This window comes from Antedon mediterranea, chromosome 3, assembly GCF_964355755.1.
Source record: "Antedon mediterranea chromosome 3, ecAntMedi1.1, whole genome shotgun sequence".
Lineage (NCBI taxonomy): Eukaryota > Metazoa > Echinodermata > Crinoidea > Comatulida > Antedonidae > Antedon > Antedon mediterranea.
Window position 1 is genome coordinate 3070176 of NC_092672.1, and position 20369 is coordinate 3090544.

Here is a 20369-nt window from a genome sequence, read left to right on the forward strand (position 1 = left end):
ATGATATCAGAAGTTAGAGACGATTCTGTAACCCTATCTAAAGATTTTATAAACAGGCCTATACTTAAACCCATAGGACGATTTTAAATGGTGTTACTTTAAAAATCCCTCCGACGATGTTTTAAGAAATTACGAATAAAAAATAACATGAGGTTGTTGGTTATTAATTAAGAAGATCGTTGCAAAAACAGCCATAAGAATCGGTCAAGTATTTTTTTAAAATACACTACAAAAACTACCGTAAAATGGCCGCTTTTCCATCGATTTCGTGCCGTTTAGCGCGCTTTCCTCACATTCTTCTTTCACCATTTTTTATTTGTTGCTTTCTTTTCTTATGAAGTAGGCCTAAAGTAAATTAATTGCATTGTTTTGTACAATTAATTTTACTTTTAATCTTTGTAACAAACTACTTTTGTTACAATGTTTGCTGAAAAAAACGAATACAAAAGTTGGATAATGTCAAAATAAAAAACGTAACCGTAACAAATTGACTGCGATAGTAGAAGTCAATTATATGCCATCGTTCAGGCGCGGCCTAGTTGTGATTTGTGTGGTGGGACAGAAGTGGGGGGAACAATATAACTGACTACGTGCAGCTTACAGACAAATTGATGCATTTGACCTACTAAAAGATAACATGTTATTTATTCAGTGATTATCTATTTTATTCAAACAATATCACGTCAGGTATGAATGTCATACTTTGCTTGTGATCAGCACAGCGCCCTCTGTGTATCGGATATACCTCCTGGATATACCTCCTGGATATACCTCGTGATTGAGCTCATTCGACCCGCCGTTTATTTCTAAACGTATAGCTTTGCCCACTTTTACAACACGTTATAAGCCTGATACATTTTTTGTTTGTTAATTAAAAGTCTTCTTTTCTCGAAGTAGAGTAAATGAAATGCATCGTTCTCTACGAGTAGGCTAATATATATTTATTGTACAACAATCTACATTACAGTACTACCGTACTTTTGTTACAACGTTTTGCAGACAAAATGAATACAAATTTGGATGGTTTTTAACAGAAACTTCAAAATAAGTAAAACTTTAACAAATTGAGTCTAACACCAGGAATATACTGTAGTTGTGATTGTCTGATTGGACAGACGTGGGGGATCAATAGACTGACTACGTCCAGGCCCCAGTCATACAATGGTGCATATTTGACCTACTAAAAGATAACATGTTATTTTCAGTAATTATCTAATTTATTCAAACAATACCACGTCAGGTATAAATGTAACCTTTGGTCATATTTTGCTCGTAACCAGCACAACGCCCTGTGTATCTATATACCTGGATATACCTCGTGATTTAGCTCATTCGTTCATCAGCTTTCATGGCAATAGCTGCTGTTGCTCATCACTTCTACAGAAGAAACATTGGTTTACCTAAAGAGTGGGACTTCAACACCGAAAGTGTAACATCATCGCCGCATGAGTAGTACACTGCATTCTCGTTTTCCAATCAGAAGGAACTGTAAAGAATTGTAAAAAAGAAAGCTGGGAACTGAGTTAAGGAAACTGTTCACTCTACCAGATAGCAGATGACGTCACCGTTAAAAACCGTGAGTTGCATACAAATTGAAATAATAATATTACCATTAGTATATTACTTGCATTGGTTCTTATAGTTACAGCGTATTCGTTGATAGATGCGATTAAGGCGCATTCGTTGATAGATGCGATTAAGGCGCATTCGTTGATAGATGCGATTAAGGCGTATTCGTTGATAGATGCGATTAAGGCGTATTCGTTGATAGATGCGATTAAGGCGTATTCGTTGATAGATGCGATTGAGGCGTATTCGTTGATAGATGCGATTAAGACGTATTCGTTGATAGATGCGATTAAGGCGTATTCGTTGACAGATGCGATTAAGGCGTATTCGTTAATAGATGCGATCAAGGCGTAGACGGCAGGAGCACAATGTAAAACAGGTATATGTCTGATTGTGAATGTTGTTATCTAGTAGCCCAACCAGCTGGCAGGAGTTCATGTTCAGGTACCTTTAAAATTCTACTAGCAAAATATTAACTAAATAAAATAAATAAATGAAAAAAATTAACTTAAATGATTTGATTATCCTAACAGCATATTTTTATATTGTATTCATAAATAAAGAGTTTACCCTCCCAGTTCTCTCGCTCTTTCATATCTTTTAAATAGGCTTAGGTACGGTATGACACCCGATGACATTCCGATTAGAAATACATTTTATAACGCTTGATTGTAATAGAGCCTAATTTATTGAAAATGAGAAGTCATACTTTCCAAAACAAGCAGGATTGTCCATTCCGCAACGTGACGTCATTTATCCTAAATATAACATTTATATTTTTCAGAATTGAAGACAGAAAATTGACAACATGGCAACAGGTAACGAACAATTTAAAGATTGCTTTTGTTCAATTGAGAAACGGTAAGTTTAAAATATCTAGTTTACTAATCTTCTGTTTTCACCGTTTTGTAGATTTTAATGTTGATTTAGTGAACGTTTCAACTTGGTATGATGACCACCACCTCTTTCGACAGCTGCAAGTTTTATACCGAGATTTAATTGCAGTAGCGGACATAGATAAAGCACAAAAAACGATAGACTTACTACACCAATTAATTAAATCAGGACATTTGAGTTCAGAAAAGCTTACAGTACTTTATCAAACAATCAAAATAACTCAAACGTTTGGAGCCATCGAAGTTCTCCAACAATCTTTTCCCGACGTTCAAGAAATCAATATTACACATTTCGCTCCATATCGACACTGGATTGTCAATTTAGGAAATGCACTGACCAAAGAAGATATTGGCCAAATTGATGCACTGTACAATGGCAGTGCGTTAAAGAATTATGAAGATGCCTGGAGTATGATTTGGGATTTGGAGCAGAGAAAAATACTTTGTAAAGAAAGAAAAGAAGAGTTTATTAACGATCTAAGAAAGATTGGACTGGAATCAAGAGTGAAACCTCCGACTGAAGGTAAGTTGTGCGAAGCGTTATAACAGTCCGTATAAAGGTGCATGTTATGAACATAAATATCTCTCTTTTGTTAGTTTCTTACACATAATGAAACATATTCATTTTGAATTAATGCTCCCTACTGACATTTTAAGAGGTATAGAATATCATTGTACATTACATTTTGTCATTTATTAAAACAGGGCAAGTGGCAACCAGTAGTAATGAAGAACAAGGAATGCGAAAAGAAGTTAAATCAGAAACAGGTTAGTTAATAATAATGAGCCGTATAATTTTGTATGGCAAGCCTCAGCTGTCTGAAGTATTCAAAATATTATATTATTATATCATTTTCTATTATATTATATATTGTATTGTAATGAATTATACGTTTTGCATTATATTACTTGGTTTTAGCATTATATTATATCTATTTCTAATATATTATGTGAAAAATGTAACAAATTATTGACTTTTTGTATTATATTATTTTGTTTTAGCATTATATTATGAACATTTAATATTATATTAGTAATAAAATACATTATATTATAATATAATTGTATTATATTAAACGCATTTACTTTACTTTATAACATACAACATTATTATATTATACGGATTCGTTAGTTATATTATTATTTTGTATGATGTTTATTATACGTCACGGCTTATTTCAGTTCTTCTAACTCTTTCTCTCCCTCCCCCTGTTCACTAGCAATCAGCGGCCGGCAGAATCTGAATTGTGTGACTGTTGAAGAATAACTACGTACTAGGCCTAGCCTAGGCCTACTAGGGGATCTAGACAAGTGACCAAGGATCACCGGACAGCTACAAATAATACTACAATACAATAATACTACTACAATAACTACTACTGCTACTACCTAGGCCTAGCTAGTGAGTAGTAGGTAGCTACTACTAGGCTCTAGGGCGTATGTATGATGTTAACTACTAGGGCCTAGGCTAGGCCTAGAGGCCTACTAGGCTAGGCCTAGACTTAAGTTGTAGTAGGCTAGGGCCGGGCCTGCTGCCTTAGGCTAGGCTACTGCTACTACTACTACTACTAGGCAGCCCATGATGGGTACGAGTAAGCCAAAATTTTGGATATATGTAAACCAAAATTTGGGTACGAGCGTGTTGGCATGGCATGGGTACGGGTTGACCTGTATCCTTCTAATCTAGCTAATCGTACTATGCCTAGGCCTCAAGTAAGTCTACGCTACCCAGTCCGGCTACAATATGGTCTATTTTGTTTTATAGCTTTATTGATAGCTGGGTTCAAATCTGTGTTGGGACGGCTTTTTCTCATTCTAAAACAGATTTCCTTATAATAAAATAATATATGAATTTATTTGTAATATTGTAATGTATACATAATATAAGTAATTGCCATTGCCTTTATTACTATTAATTATGTATTATACAGTTACCCCTTAATTATACTATAGTATAATTTCCTTGTTATATTTTACAATATTTTCTTCCTAATTCTAAAATTTTGTCTTTCACAGCACAAATTTATCATACTGAATCATCACACACCAAGTCTCATAAATCTCTACTGTATTTGTCCAAGCTACTCCAGCTACATGGTATTGCCTTGAGGCTAAACTACACGGTATACTGGCACTACCATCATTCCTGGCTCGTCAACCTGTACCACATAAGCACAGTTTCAGTTTCAGTTTATTTACCATTTCAATTTCTGAACATAAGAGATGAACAACTTATATGGATGGATAACCGTAAGAGCGAAGCTCGTTTACCGGTCACCCGTTAGTGCAGTGACATTACAGAAAACATAAAGACAGGACAAAGGTGCAATACTTAACAAGACATGTGAACACTTGTGTTTGCAACCCCTTGGATAAAATAATATATTTATATAAAGGAGAAAGTTAGATATTATAATATTTCTTTTTGATCATACAATGATATTTTTTAAATTACTTCTTAAGAAGTCATACTACTGATTCAAAATAGTGACTTACACCCTGTGGTCAAGGCTTTATTTGCTCTTATGCTTATTTCCTCCAACATACAGAGTACATAGGACTTTTTTTATTCATAACTGTTGAATTGTTTCCCAATACATAGTACCTATTGGTATTATATCTAAAAATACAAAGGCGACTAACACAGATAGTTCCATATATACAGTACTCTTTTATAGATAGATGTATCTCTCCAAACTACTCCCAACTACCTAATCTAATAATAGTACTATTAGCATACTACTATACACTTTGTAGACAAGAAATAAGTTGTATACACCTACAGGACTTATGGTAGTACAGTCGATCGCACTCTCACTGGCCCGGTCAACATAATCTATACCTAGATTAATATTACAGTAATTAAAGTACATTATTACAGAGTTTTGTTTTTTTTGCAGAAATCAAAGTTATGTGTATAGAAAGCAGTACTCGTATTAAAAACTAAGCAGGTTGCAGGTCTTGAATGCAAACTGGCAGGATATTTTGAATATTTTTTGTTGTTTAAATGATGGAATCCTAACTTCAGTTTCCACGAACTGGAGACGAAGACATATTATGACCCTTTTATTTAAATTTATTTGAATAGACCTCCATGTAAAGTCATTAAAGGCTACATGATTGTTTTATATTTTAATATGTGATAGTAGGAAATCATTGTGTATAATGAGGACTATGAATCTGATATTTACTTGCATTCTTATCTTTTTAAAATATTATTTATAATGCCGGTAATGAGTTTAAAATTTAATTATATTGACTATTTTTGATAATCATCATGTCCTTATAAATTCATTTATACTTTTTTTGTGTAATATAGTTCATATATTATGTATTAAATAAATTGGTAAGGCCCTATACTGTTATTATTTAAGGAAAGTTTATATACACTATTATTTTATGCCTACCAATATTAGTATTAATTGTTTATGTAAATATTTTGTCTAATTGCCTTGATTTTTGTATAGGCCAATGGCATCAATGTTTTTCTCAAAGCAAATTAGCCTAATAATGCCACATTTAGACACATGATTCATTGATTTCTGATATTCTGTACTTGTGTGTATGCATTACTAAAATAGTAGTTAATATATTTCATTTATAATGTATGTATAAACATATATTCATATTTTTTTAAACATTTTTAAATTTAAAAATTATTACAATACCTATCTACCTTTCTGATATTGTTACTATTATATAATATTCTTTGAGGCAGCAATAAAAAAAAAATTAGAACAATTAATTTGACTTATACTGTACTATGTTAGTTCAGGAGATGAAGTGTGTGTGGGCAGAAACTAGTGTGTTGGAGGTTGGTGGTGTGAGGTGTATAGTAGTCACTTTAAGACCTAAATTAGATGTTTTCTGAAGAAAAGAAGTAAGCGCATACGCTTTCAAACAACTCCAAGAAGATTCACACAAAAATAATTACTTTCCAATAAAGTAGTATAACCAGGGAAGAGTTAACTCTTTCCTGGTATAACAGTGTATATTACAGTACATTGAATAAACTCGAGCGGAATAATAACGCACATAAAAAAACATTCATTTTCTTTTCGAAAAGTGCCCTCTCTAGTTTTCTATTAATTTATTAATAATTGTTATTAATTAATGAGTAATATGAACATACATATTAACATTTAATGCTGGAAACTATATCTACTCCTAACAAAGTTTCATATCTCCAAATTTCATTAACGTATTCAAAGCACTTCAATAAATTACATTTAACAATTACAAATTCAAGTTTTGGATATAATTTTGCTTAAAAACATATACAAAAAACATCGATAAAAAATACTTTTCGTATTCAAAAACATTTGATACTTGGTATAAATGTTCAATATAGGTTGCTCCATCCATATTGCAAACAAAAAATAACTATCAAGCCATATCACTGATTTTTTAAATTTACGTTTTTACAAAATGTACACTTATGAAAGACCATACAATTCCCACTCATTTTTTTCAAGCTAATAACTATTTTGAAAAAACAACCAACAAAAAACGTTCATGAATGCAATTTTCTTCTGTGAATAGAGCAACCTATAGTGAACATTTATACCAAGTATCAAATGTTTTTGAATACGAAAAGTATTTTTTATCGATGGTTTTTGTATATGTTTTTAAGCCAAAGTCTATCCAAAACCCGAATTTTTATGTTAAATGTGATATTTAATATTGAAGTGCTTTGAATACGTTAATGAAATTTAGAGATATGAAACTTTGTTAGGAGTAGAACCAGCTTCCAGCATTGAATGTTAAAAATATGTTCATATTACTCATTAATTAATAATAATAATAATATTAATAATAATAAATTAATAGAAAACTAGAGAGGGCACTTTTCGAAAAGAAAATGAATGTTTTTTTATGTGCGTTATTATTCCGCTCGAGTTTATTCAATGTACTGTAATATACACTGTTATACTACTTTATTGGAAAGTAATTATTTTTGTGTGAATCTTCTTGGAGTTGTTTGAAAGCGTATGCGCTTACTTCTTTTCTTCAGAAAACATCTAATTTAGGTCTTAAAGTGACTACTATACACCTCACACAACCAACCTCCAACACACTAGTTTCTGCCCACACACACTTCATCTCCTGAACTAACATAGTACAGTATAAGTCAAATTAATTGTTCTAATTTTTTTTTTTATTGCTGCCTCAAAGAATATTATATAATAGTAACAATATCAGAAAGGTAGATAGGTATTGTAATAATTTTTAAATTTAAAAATGTTAAATAAAAATATGAATATATGTTTATACATACATTATAAATGAAATATATTAACTACTATTTTAGTAATGCATACACACAAGTACAGAATATCAGAAATCAATGAATCATGTGTCTAAATGTGGCATTATTAGGCTAATTTGCTTTGAGAAAAACATTGATGCCATTGGCCTATACAAAAATCAAGGCAATTAGACAAAATATTTACATAAACAATTAATACTAATATTGGTAGGCATAAAATAATAGTGTATATAAACTTTCCTTAAATAATAACAGTATAGGGCCTTACCAATTTATTTAATACATAATATATGAACTATATTACACATAAAAAGTATAAATGAATTTATAAGGACATGATGATTATCAAAAATAGTCAATATCATTAAATTTTAAACTCATTACCGGCATTATAAATAATATTTTAAAAAGATAAGAATGCAAGTAAATATCAGATTCATAGTCCTCATTATACACAATGATTTCCTACTATCACATATTAAAATATAAAACAATCATGTAGCCTTTAATGACTTTACATGGAGGTCTATTCAAATAAATTTAAATAAAAGGGTCATAATATGTCTTTGTCTCCAGTTCGTGGAAATTGAAGTTAGGATTCTGGACATCATTTCAACAACAAAAAATATTCAAAATATCCTGCCAGTTCGCATTCAAGACCTGCAACCTGCTTAGTTTTTAATACGAGTACTGCTTTCTATACACATAACTTTGATTTCTGCAAAAAAAACAAAACTCTGTAATAATGTACTTTAATTACTGTAATAATCTAGGTATAGATTATGTTGACCGGGCCAGTGAGAGTGCGATCGACTGTACTACCATAAGTCCTGTAGGTGTATACAACTTATTTCTTGTCTACAAAGTGTATAGTAGTATGCTAATAGTACTATTATTAGATTAGGTAGTTGGGAGTAGTTTGGAGAGATACATCTATCTATAAAAGAGTACTGTATATATGGAACTATCTGTGTTAGCCGCCTTTGTATTTTTAGATATAATACCAATAGGTACTATGTATTGGGAAACAATTCAACAGTTATGAATAAAAAAAGTCCTATGTACTCTGTATGTTGGAGGAAATAAGCATAAGAGCAAATAAAGCCTTGACCACAGGGTGTAAGTCACTATTTTGAATCAGTAGTATGACTTCTTAAGAAGTAATTTAAAAATTATCATTGTATGATCAAAAAGAAATATTATAATATCTAACTTTCTCCTTTATATAAATATATTATTTTATCCAAGGGGTTGTAAACACAAGTGTTCACATGTCTTGTTAAGTATTGCACCTTTGTCCTGTCTTTATGTTTTCTGTAATGTCACTGCACTAACGGGTGACCGGTAAACGAGCTTCGCTCTTACGGTTATCCATCCATAAGTTGTTCATCTCTTATGTTCAGAAATTGAAATGGTAAATAAACTGAAACTGAAACTGTGCTTATGTGGTACAAGTTGACGAGCCAGGAATGATGGTAGTGCCAGTATACCGTGTAGTTTAGCCTCAAGGCAATACCATGTACCGTAGCTGGAGTAGCTTGGACAAATACAGTAGAGATTTATGAGACTTGGTGTGTGATGATTCAGTATGATAAATTTGTGCTGTGAAAGACAAAATTGTAGAATTAGGAAGAAAATATTGTAAAATATAACAAGGAAATTATACTATAGTATAATTAAGGGGTAACCGTATAATACATAATTAATAGTAATAATGGCAATTACTTATATTATGTATAAATTACAATATTACAAATAAATTCATATATTATTTTATTATAAGGAAATCTGTTTTAGAATGAGAAAAAGCCGTCCCAACACAGATTTGAACCCAGCTATCAATAAAGCTATAAAACAAAATAGACCATATTGTAGCCGGACTGGGTAGCGTAGACTTACTTGAGGCCTAGGCATAGTACGATTAGCTAGAAGGATACAGGTCAACCCGTAGTCCGTACCCATGCCATGCCAACACGCTCGTACCCAAATTTTGGTTTACATATATCCAAAATGTTGGCTTACTCCTACCCATCATGGGCTGCCTAGTAGTAGTAGTAGTAGTAGTAGTAGTAGCCTAGCCTAAGGCAGCAGGCCCGGCCCTAGCCTACTACAACTTAAGTCTAGGCCTAGCCTAGTAGGCCTCTAGGCCTAGCCTAGGCCCTAGTAGTTAACATCATACATACGCCCTAGAGCCTAGTAGTAGCTACCTACTACTCACTAGCTAGGCCTAGGTAGTAGCAGTAGTAGTTATTGTAGTAGTATTATTGTACTGTAGTATTAGTTGTAGCTGTCCGGTGATCCTTGGTCACTTGTCTAGATCCCCTAGTAGGCCTAGGCTAGGCCTAGTACGTAGTTATTCTTCAACAGTCACACAATTCAGATTCTGCCGGCCGCTGATTGCTAGTGAACAGGGGGAGGGAGAGAAAGAGTTAGAAGAACTGAAATAAGCCGTGACGTATAATAAACATCATACAAAATAATAATATAACTAACGAATCCGTATAATATAATAATGTTGTATGTTATAAAGTAAAGTAAATGCGTTTAATATAATACAATTATATTATAATATAATGTATTTTATTAATAATATAATACTAAATGTTCATAATATAATGCTAAAACCAAATAATATAATACAAAAAGTCAATAATTTGTTACATTTTTCACATAATATATTAGAAATAGATATAATATAATGCTAAAACCAAGTAATATAATGCAAAACGTATAATTCATTACAATACAATATATAATATAATAAAAAATTGATATAATAATATAATATTTTGAATACTTCAGACAGCTGAGGCTTGCCATAATTTTGCTCTCAATTGTTAGTTTTTTTAATATTAATAATTGTCTTTTAATTTTTGTTCTTATTATTTTATTATTAAAACAGGGCAAGTGGCGACCAGTAATGAAGGGCAAGGAATGTCAAAAGAGGTTAAATCAGAAACAGGTTAGTTGCTTTCAGAATAATAATATTTTATACAAAATCCTTTTTGATGTTTAATTCAAATTATAAACCACATGTAGAACCATATAATAATTAGGAAGCTTCATTGTTTTAAAAACAAAATGTTGTTAACATCATAAATAAGTAAGATTCGAATTACACACATTATTATTCTTTGAGATCCAATAAGCTTAATTCTAATCCGCATTGCAAAGTTTGTTTACTGAATACAAATAAAAAAAGGTCAACTAAAAAGTTAGATTTTCAGAGTAAATATTTCTGTTTTATTAGTATTTTATATACACTAAAACTCCAAACGGTACGGCTCTCTGAAAATTGTTATTGTTCTGTGTGCTGCCCTCTGTTGAGCATATTTCGACAGCGCCTGATGGATTAAAAATTGTATTTTCCGCCCTCTATTCAGATTCAGATTAGATAAGATCTTTGATTCAGATAATAATAATAACCATGTTAACACCATTAGTCATGTATTCTTTAACTCTTTTCACGAAATAACAAAGAATAAAATACTTATATCAATATTATTGCAAACTTGTGTTTCAAACAGCAGCTCCACGGAAATTAATTTAGGATAAATGGCAAGGTTTTAAATTAAATTAATTCGTACACGTGCAATATTTCATTTTAAATAAAGCAAATGAAATATTTTCAACTTTAACTTTCATATTAAAAAATGTGAAGACTATAATTTTTTGGTGCAATTTCTATTATCTCTGTTTATTTGAAAACATTTTCATTTTTTATAGTACAATTAAATTTTTATTTCACCTACAAAAAAAAAGGAATTAATACACATGCGTGCTACAGACGGTAATGTCGTAAACCGTTAATGTATAACCTCCAGCTAACTAATGTAGAATGGTCATTATGTAGTAACAAATTGCCTCACAGCTAATGTAGTACTTTACTATCGCTAACTAATGTAGAATGGTCATTATAGTAACGAATTGCCTCACAGCTAATGTAGTAGGCCTACTTTACTATCGCTAGCAAATGTAGTATTAAATATTATATATTTTACAAAACCATTAATGCATTAAAAACATGAGATGAGTAGTAGTAATTAGTACGGTCTTTATTTAAATGTATATTTAATTTCACTTTCTATGGACCAGAGACTCCGAAATAAAAGATTGAATAAATAATAAAATCACATCGTCTTAAGTTTAATTTTACTCATTTAATTATAATTAATTTTAAAATAAAATGTCTTCATAAAATAATTGATGAGATTTTGTAAACAAAATTGAAAAATAGTAATTCACCATAATATTTCATGTACTGTAGTTACAACCATCTTTGTTCAAAACATTGTTTAAAGTTTCTGATTAATGATAATTTTCTGTTTGCCGCCTTCTATAATCCCTTTATTTTCATAGATACAGCATTAATTAAGACCTATAAATGCACAAAAAAATGTGATTAAAACGTAGAGAATTGTGAATTCAGTTTCAATCATAAAAATCTTAAGCAACAAATAGCCTTTTAACCTAATAACATACATATGGTATTTAAAAATATCAACATGTCACACCCTGGGTCGTGTATCCTACTCTTAACGATAAAAGAATAAAATACGTAAAATCAATTTTTTGTATTGCAAACGTGTGTTTACAACAGCAGCTCCACGATAATTACCAGTTAATTTAGGATAAATAGCAAGGTTTAAATTAAATTAATTCGAACACAAGTGCAATATTTCAATTTTGAATAAAGCAAAAAAATGTATTTACAATTTTAACTTTTCCTATTGAAATTAAATGTCAAAACTATCACTTTTAACTCAATTTCTATTATATCTGTTATTTGTTATTGCTTTCGTATTAAGAACAAAAGTTGTACTGAGATGCCTGAAAAATCTTTAATTTGTTTTACTACTGTACAACTCATTTTTTATTTCAACTACAAAAAAAAAAAAAATTAATATATGCGTGTTACAACGCTAATGTCGTAAACAGTGAAATATCAGCTTTAGTAAAAACCTCCAGCTAGCTACTAATATTGAAACATCAACAGCTTATGTAGTAAATAAAAAAAAAAAAAACAACATCTACTGTAGTTATTGGAGTAACAAAATTTCCTCATAGCTAATGTAGTTGCTATGGAGACAGCTGGAGGTTTTAGCATAAGCTGTGTATTGCTCTACATTAAACGGTTGTTACGATTTGCTGGCGACCACCAGTTGTTTAATCATGGAGGTACAGTATAAAATAATAATAATATTTTATACCTCCATGATTTAACCGAGTTTTATTTCTGATTGATAATAAATTGTGTTTGTCGCCCTCTATATTATTTACTTGGTTTACTACTTCGGCGCGGCTCCAGCACTTCTTATTGTATTACAATACTAGAAATTACAAGGCCCTTATTAAATAAAATAAATTTATTTTACTAAAATATTGTTTTTGCCATTTTTCTTCTCATCTAGACAAGATTGAAGAATATCTGCTTCAAAGACAAAAGAAATTGTGCAGCCAGGCCAGTAGATTTACACCAGCAACAATGCGTGATAGATACAATGTTGACATTTCACAGATGTTCACGGATTTGGAACTACGCAAAGAAGCTAAAAATAATAAAGGCTGCAAACCAACAACATTAACAGAAGTGATAGATGTTATCAGTTCCAAACCTGGATGTAGAGCTCTTATTGATGGGGAGGGTGGGATAGGTAAAACTACCATATTAAGGCATTTAGCATACAATTGGGCTACGGCTACTCAATCAATTAAATCATTTAAAGGTAAAATTGTATTTCTTTTAAGTTTACGGGATTTAGATAAAGATGAAGACATCATTGATTTAGTTGTAAAGCAAATTGATATGAAAGAGTTTAGCAGGCACACAAAACTTCCACGAAATTCAGAGTTAATTCAAGATTTTCTAATAACCAATGCCGATAAATTGGTATTTTTCTTAGACGGATTAGACGAATTGCGATTTAATAATCAAAGCGTAATTCGTCTTTTCAAAAAGACCAACCTAGAAGAAAGTACCGTGATACTTACTTCACGATCAGAAAACATAGACAAATTCGTAAAAGAGAGTAACGTACATGTAAGAGTTAATGGATTTAATAACAAGAGCATAGGAAAGTATATTGACAAACATTTTGAGTATTTTGAAAAACCAGAATTGGAAAAATCCCTTAAAAAGGAATTAGATATTGACACGCATCTTGAAACAGTTAGGCCTACGTGGATGATGCAGCGTATTAGAATGCGTCGCTTAAGCGAGGGAGAGCGAAAACATCCTGAAGCGTATGCAATGTGCAAAAACCCGATGCTACTTCTTTCACTCTGTATATTGTGGGAAGATCATCAAAGTCTCCCCGAAGATAAAACTGACCTCTTCAAAGAACTCTTTCGTAGTATTTTGAATCAGTTCAATAAACGAGAAAACATAACAAAGATTTCTGAATTTGAAAAAACACCAGTGAAGTATGTAAATGCTATGATTTTATTAGGGAAATGTATGTATGATAGCTTAAAAGTAAACCAACTTTCAATAAACAAAACGGATTTGACTAAACATTCGAACAAAGCTATGGTTGATACGGCCTTAAAACTCGGGTTCGTTTATGAAGACGCACAAATTTCAAAATCAAATTTTGATAACATTTTTATGCCTCCTCACAAATTGATAGTAGAGTCATTGGTGGGATTTTACTTGTGCAAATTATGTGAAAGTGAAGGTATGGAGAATGAGTGCTCAGATGTACGAACATTACTTACACCATTGGATGATGATGAGTGGGAGGTGATACGAGAGAGTAAGCATTTATACAGAGCGAGAGAGTTTGCAATTGGTTTCCTTGGTGATAAAGCTGGCGGTTTCCTCAAGCACTGGGTTACAAATAGTTTGTCAACATATCGCTATCTGCCGAGAAATTTTAACTTTGTTAAAAAACAACATAAAGATACTGTGGTAAATGAATTAATTAATCACATGACAAGCAAAGATTTAGAAATAAATAATCATTTGGATGATATATCTACCTCCATAAGAATGTTTATTGATTACATTAGTCCACGTGTACAATGTGACGGGCATTTCATACGTCTAATTATGCAATTGTATTGTATGCAATATGATTGGCATAGTGCCAGTGTCTTTTGTAGTAAGATGGCATTGGAGCGAAAGGGAAGAGTTATTGCACACATTTTAGGCATTCAAGATAAATGTGACGATGTTGTGATTCTGAATCTATCACGTGATGTATTTCATGACTTTGTATCAGAATGTTCTCACAAACAAGTTCAATTAGCATTACGTGATCTCCATATCTCTCGTAGTAACCTTCACAACCTTGATGTTAATTCATTGTCTTCATTACTCATTATGTGTCCTAAGCTGGAATACCTTGACATGAGGGATTGCATTCTATCAGCTGACGACATTCGTCACGTGTCTGAAAAGTGTTCATTTTTTCATTAGTTAGTTTTCACTGATAACGTATGTTACTTCTACTATATAACAAACACATTTTTAAATCTCGCAGCAAGCAGGTGTCAATTTTCAATATCGCAAATAATTGCAATTCTAACATTAAATTTGTATTCAATATAAAAACGACCTTTTATGTATAAATCGTATAGTAGATTAAATCAATATGATAATCTAAAACAATAGCTTTTATAAAATGTTTTTAAACATTTTATTTTGCCATCATACTTACCTTCATCGACGGAGCGCGCGCGCGTACTTCCGCACGCGGCACACTAGCAACGCAAGTAATAATTATTAACAGCTGTAGCATGTAGATAAACAAGAATGTTTGTTTCTTATTCATTATAATCTTTATAAGCTGTGCTGCCATATTTAATGAAAATGATTCTTCTTAAAAAAAAAAAAAAAAGGAAAATGATTCTTTTATAATAATGCAATGTTTTTTACTTCATATATTGTATAGAATTGGTTGTGCGTGTTTTAAAGTAATTATGTGATAATATTATATTAAATGTAATTAATACAACTCTTTATAATTAGGTTGGATGGTTAAATACTAAAAGTAAAGTGGTACAACTTGAAACTACAAAACATAACATTAACATAATGATGAAACGTTAAAAAAAAAGCAAAGCAGTTTTATTAAATGAAAACGTAATTAGAAATTATATTAACAAATAAACACATTATGAGATGTCTTTGGCACAGTAACAACAACAGAACGAAGTTGTAGTAGAATTTGTAAAACTAAAAATGACAAAAATCAAAGAATGAAGACATTATATAATGTAGTTTGATATCAATGAATTTTGCATTTAGTTTCATTGGTGTGTTTTTAAATATATTTTTTCATGTAGAAACATTTTTTCTATATGATGTAGAAATAGTGAAATATAATTCTGTATAAAATAAATTTAAAGTTGATAAGTTATGGATTACCATTTTTGTTATCACTATTTGTATTATATTAAAAGTTCTACATAAGATATATTTGTGTACAGTCTTTGATTTTCTTTATGTTGTAAACCTAAACACTGTGCTGACTTGTAATAACACTTGTTGCTAACAATAGTTTAAACCTGAACACTGTGCAGACTTGTACTAACACTTGGTGTTAACAATAGTTTAAACCTGAACACTGTGCTGACTTGTCATAACACTTGGTGTTAACAATAGTTTAAACCTGAACACTGTGCAGTGCCGAAAACAACAGTAACTACTTGCATAGAACTAAATGTCATAAATACCATTAACAATCCCAGATTTCAATTTGTGCAATATTGGGTATACAGTATGTGAACCCAGTACTGAGATCTTTAACTCCATGACATTCTCATCGCAGGATTCCAGAACCTTAAACACTTCATTCTCCTTTACTGGTTTCAATTTATTTCCTGCATTATTCCCAACAAGGTCGCTGCGATCCAATAGGAGCTCAAGATCTGCGTCGCTGATGACTTGTTCTTCACAGTTTTTGATAATGCCAGAGTGATCAGTGGAGTGTAACACTTTTAGTAGTTCCATGGGATCCATCACAGCTTTTGAGTCTCTCACCATAGTTTTACTGCTTTTGAATTTACCTAACAAAAACAAGATAATGAATTTTTGAAATGAATGAGAACAATCAATGCCTAGAAGTTTGCATACTACTGTAGAAGTCTATAAAATAATATGATTAATTTAAAGTATTCATTTGAATAAACACCCCGGGCGTTTATTGTTCAGGAGGGTTTTTAGGGAGGTGTGAAAGACAAAACTGACCTTGATGAATGACCATCTTCTCCAGCTTCCTCTTTGCAGCTGCTCTCTCCACTATCTTCTGGTCAATGGTGTTAATGGTCACTAACCTGTACACAATCACTGGCTTTTCTCGACCAATTCTGTGGCATCTATCTTGGGCTTGTAGATCTGACTGTGGATTCTATAATATAACTATAAATGCTACTTTACAATATATTGAAAGTCACTACAATAAAACAAACATTACACCACAAGCTTGTGACTAATTATTATAACATGGGTTCAAGGATATAGCCAATCAGACGCGCTGAAATGAGTCACGTGCGCGCTCTTTATTTTTTCACTATCATGCACTTGAGTGAAAAAGTGCGCAGCAAAAAAGCATATTGCACTCTGTGTGTAAATTGTATGGCAGATTATTGATCACGCTGTAATAAAATGTAGTAATTATTTATTTAACTTACCCAATCACTGTCCTTTATAATGACTGTGTCAGCTGTTGTCAAGTTGATGCCTAACCCACCAGCTCTTGTTGAAAGCAGAACGATGAAATACTGTAATCAGGATCATAGCTAAAATTACTAGTGTGAGAAGATAAGAAAACAATCTTCCACTATTTTTTAATCATTGAAAAACAAATTAACGTGATTCATGGCTGCTATTATTATGAAAAACCAAAACAAAACAAAACATGGTCTGTGGCCTGCTACAAGTCCAACTGGTATTATTATATTAAAGATAGTCATTACTTGGACGTGTACAAATTAAGACAAACACATTTTCCAACTGAATTAAGTTTTCTCTTTACTCGGACGTATTCTGAAATACTTACATGTTGTCTATCATTAAAAACATTCTTGCACTCATTCTTAAAAAAAACTACAGAAACGTAATTAATCATGCAGTAGACCTAGACCTAGTTGCTGATAAAATCAGAATGAATAAAATGTCTATATTAACTGGCCATTTATAATTGTGCATTAACTATAATTTACATTTACAAATTAGCAAAAGTTAGTTGTTTCTTTACTCTGTATACATGAGTGCTTATATACCTGTCAACAGCCATCTAGACGACAGTAGTTCTGTCTCTGCACATGGTGGAGGTAGATAGAGGTCTACATGGTCGATCGTGGTTGAGGTATTTAATAACTCCATTGTTTGTGTGTAGCAGCTATAATCTTCACGTATGTCACGCACTGTCATCCTGCTGTGAGAAGATGAAGACAATTCTGATCAGACATTGAGGTCACCTACGTTAATTAGGCCTAGTAGTAGACTCTAAACTAGATACTTCCCTCCTCCGACTCTCCAGAGTTGTTGTTTGTGGGCTAGGGGAGAAAAGAGTGGTACATAACATACACCGAATGCCGGTACACCCTGCTGGCTGGCTGTGTGTGATATTATTGTCACGTTAGTTAGGTGCCAGGCAGGCACCAGTAGGCCTAGCGTAATACCAAAACAGAAAAAAACTATAAACACCCAGCTTACCTAAGTTTTGTGTCTCTTAGAAGAACAGGTTAGGCCTACACCTTTTATATTATTCATAAAGGCCGCGCTGTGTGAATTGATACCAAAACCATACCCACCTCCTGCTCTCTACTCCAAACCAAAGAGCGCCTTCAACGGACAATGAGACCGTACCACCAGTTTTTGAAAAATAATTTATTTTATCAATTTAATTTTTCATCACTATGTCGATGTCAAAATATAACCAAATTCGGTTTTTTTTTCTACCCAGAATTTAAATACAATACAACAATAATTGTTTTGTAATAATTGTCGGCGCAGTGACGATGCGATAATGCTGAGTCATCATGAGGACGGTGCAAAGATGCCAGTTTTAGCATAAAAACAATATAGCAAAAATATGTAAAAGGTATAAAATGATGAATGCCGACTTGACAAAGGAAGAAAATGGAAGAAGAATATGAGAATTGTTTGAAGGTTTTCATGACAAAATCAAAGAATCAGCGCACTTTGATAAATTATTAAAATAAAAACAAATTGTGTCACGAATAAAATTCGGAACTACTGTATTTACGGCCATTGGTTTGTTATACACTATTTCTTTACTTCAATTTATAAAATTAAAGCAATAGTACAGTGGATATAGAACTTTGACTTTACTTTTGACTGGAAAATAAAAGACGCTAAAGAAAAATTGTGCTGTGTAAATTAGATGATGCGCGCAAACACATAACGGAAGTATAAAAATGCCAAACTATATTATTTTGGGTGTTTTTCGTTGAGATAAAAAAAAAGTGGACAAAAAAAAATCGAATGAAAAAAACATTGATGCGGAAACACGAATTAAGTTTATTCATTAACATTTTTATTTTTATTTCACTGGTTTTGATATTTTGCAATTTTTTTGTATGGGAGATTTGTTACGTACTTGCTACTTTTGTAATTAAAGTGTGGTCTACCAGAAACCTGTGCTCAGCACGGTTTGTCTACCTTAATAATAATTCACATGGCATGATTATTAAGTATAATAAAAGCGTACTTTTCCCGGCCACGATATTTCTTTTCTTACATAATTTGGGGACCCCTCATGAGACGTCACAAAATTAACATGAATATTCATTAATCATTTTTCCTAAGCTACGTTAGAAATGAGCTAACAATTCGCTAATACAAAGGTTTTCTGTCGGACTTGTCGATGTATGGGGTTCGAATCCAATGAGCAAGTTCCTTTTACTGTATAGTGAGAGTAAGATTATAGAGGGTTAGATTTAGTTATACTGTATTTATGAACTTAAGTAGTTTGGCTATCTTTTAAGGGGCCCCAACTTCTGTACGAAATAAAAAAATCGCTTCCCGGCCTCTGAAAAATTGTTTTTTTTTTTTTAAATTGTCAACTATACAATTCGGAACTATTTACGGCCATTGATTTTGTTATACACGGAGTATTCCTTTACTTTGAAGTATGTAAGCTACAAAATGAAAGCAATGAGCGGGACAGACTTCTGTCAATCAGTCAGATTAAAACATTTTAATAATGAAGAAGACATTAAGATATGAAGTATTGGAATAATAACAATGATTACGGACTCAACACCAAAAGTAGTCGAAATTAGATGATGCGTTCGAACACAAACATTTTGGGTGTATTTTTCGTTGATATTTGATATTTAGCGGAAACATGACACTCATTTTGGATTCGTTTTGTGTGTTTTTTCATGGTTTTTTATATTCCCCTCACCGAAACTTAAAATGCTAAATAGCTAAAAAATGAAACATAACATTCATGCTATTATAAGTTGCATAGTGCAATAGACATATATACATATCTAGAACAAATATTGATATATTATAAATATTTAAGAACTGTTGATTTTTATTTACAATTTAGAATGCATAATTATATTCTAAAAATTCATGATAATTACAAAAATATAGCGTAATATATGGAGGAAGTAAAGCAACCATTTGCGGTAAGATATTGGAACAGTAAATT

At 31.8% G+C, this 20369-nt stretch overlaps 2 protein-coding genes across 7 annotated transcripts; one reads left to right on the forward strand and one right to left on the reverse strand.

Annotated features, from left to right (window-relative positions):
- The first annotated feature begins 2377 nt into the window (after positions 1 to 2377).
- Positions 2378 to 15084, forward strand: LOC140043250 (uncharacterized). Its single transcript, XM_072087753.1, has 5 exons — positions 2378 to 2387; positions 2482 to 2988; positions 3171 to 3233; positions 13146 to 14960; positions 15071 to 15084. Exons 1-5 carry the CDS (start codon positions 2378 to 2380, stop codon positions 15082 to 15084), a joined length of 2409 nt encoding a protein of 802 aa, XP_071943854.1.
- On the reverse strand, positions 14941 to 18516 carry LOC140044532 (lymphoid-specific helicase-like). 6 transcript variants are annotated; one of them, XM_072089088.1, is made up of 7 exons: positions 18398 to 18516; positions 17962 to 18116; positions 17739 to 17774; positions 17371 to 17487; positions 16928 to 17087; positions 16414 to 16746; positions 14941 to 15128 (listed from the first exon to the last, which is right to left on the reverse strand). In XM_072089088.1, the coding sequence occupies exons 5-7, from the start codon at positions 16941 to 16943 to the stop codon at positions 15121 to 15123; spliced, it is 357 nt and encodes a 118-aa protein (XP_071945189.1). In that variant the 5' UTR covers positions 16944 to 17087; positions 17371 to 17487; positions 17739 to 17774; positions 17962 to 18116; positions 18398 to 18516; the 3' UTR covers positions 14941 to 15120. The 6 variants fall into 6 exon arrangements, with proteins under 6 accessions (XP_071945189.1, XP_071945184.1, XP_071945185.1 ...); XM_072089083.1 differs by lacking the exon at positions 14941 to 15128 and having other exon boundaries at positions 16241 to 16746; XM_072089084.1 differs by lacking the exon at positions 14941 to 15128 and having other exon boundaries at positions 16241 to 16746; positions 17739 to 17785.
- Positions 18517 to 20369: the final 1853 nt, after the last annotated feature.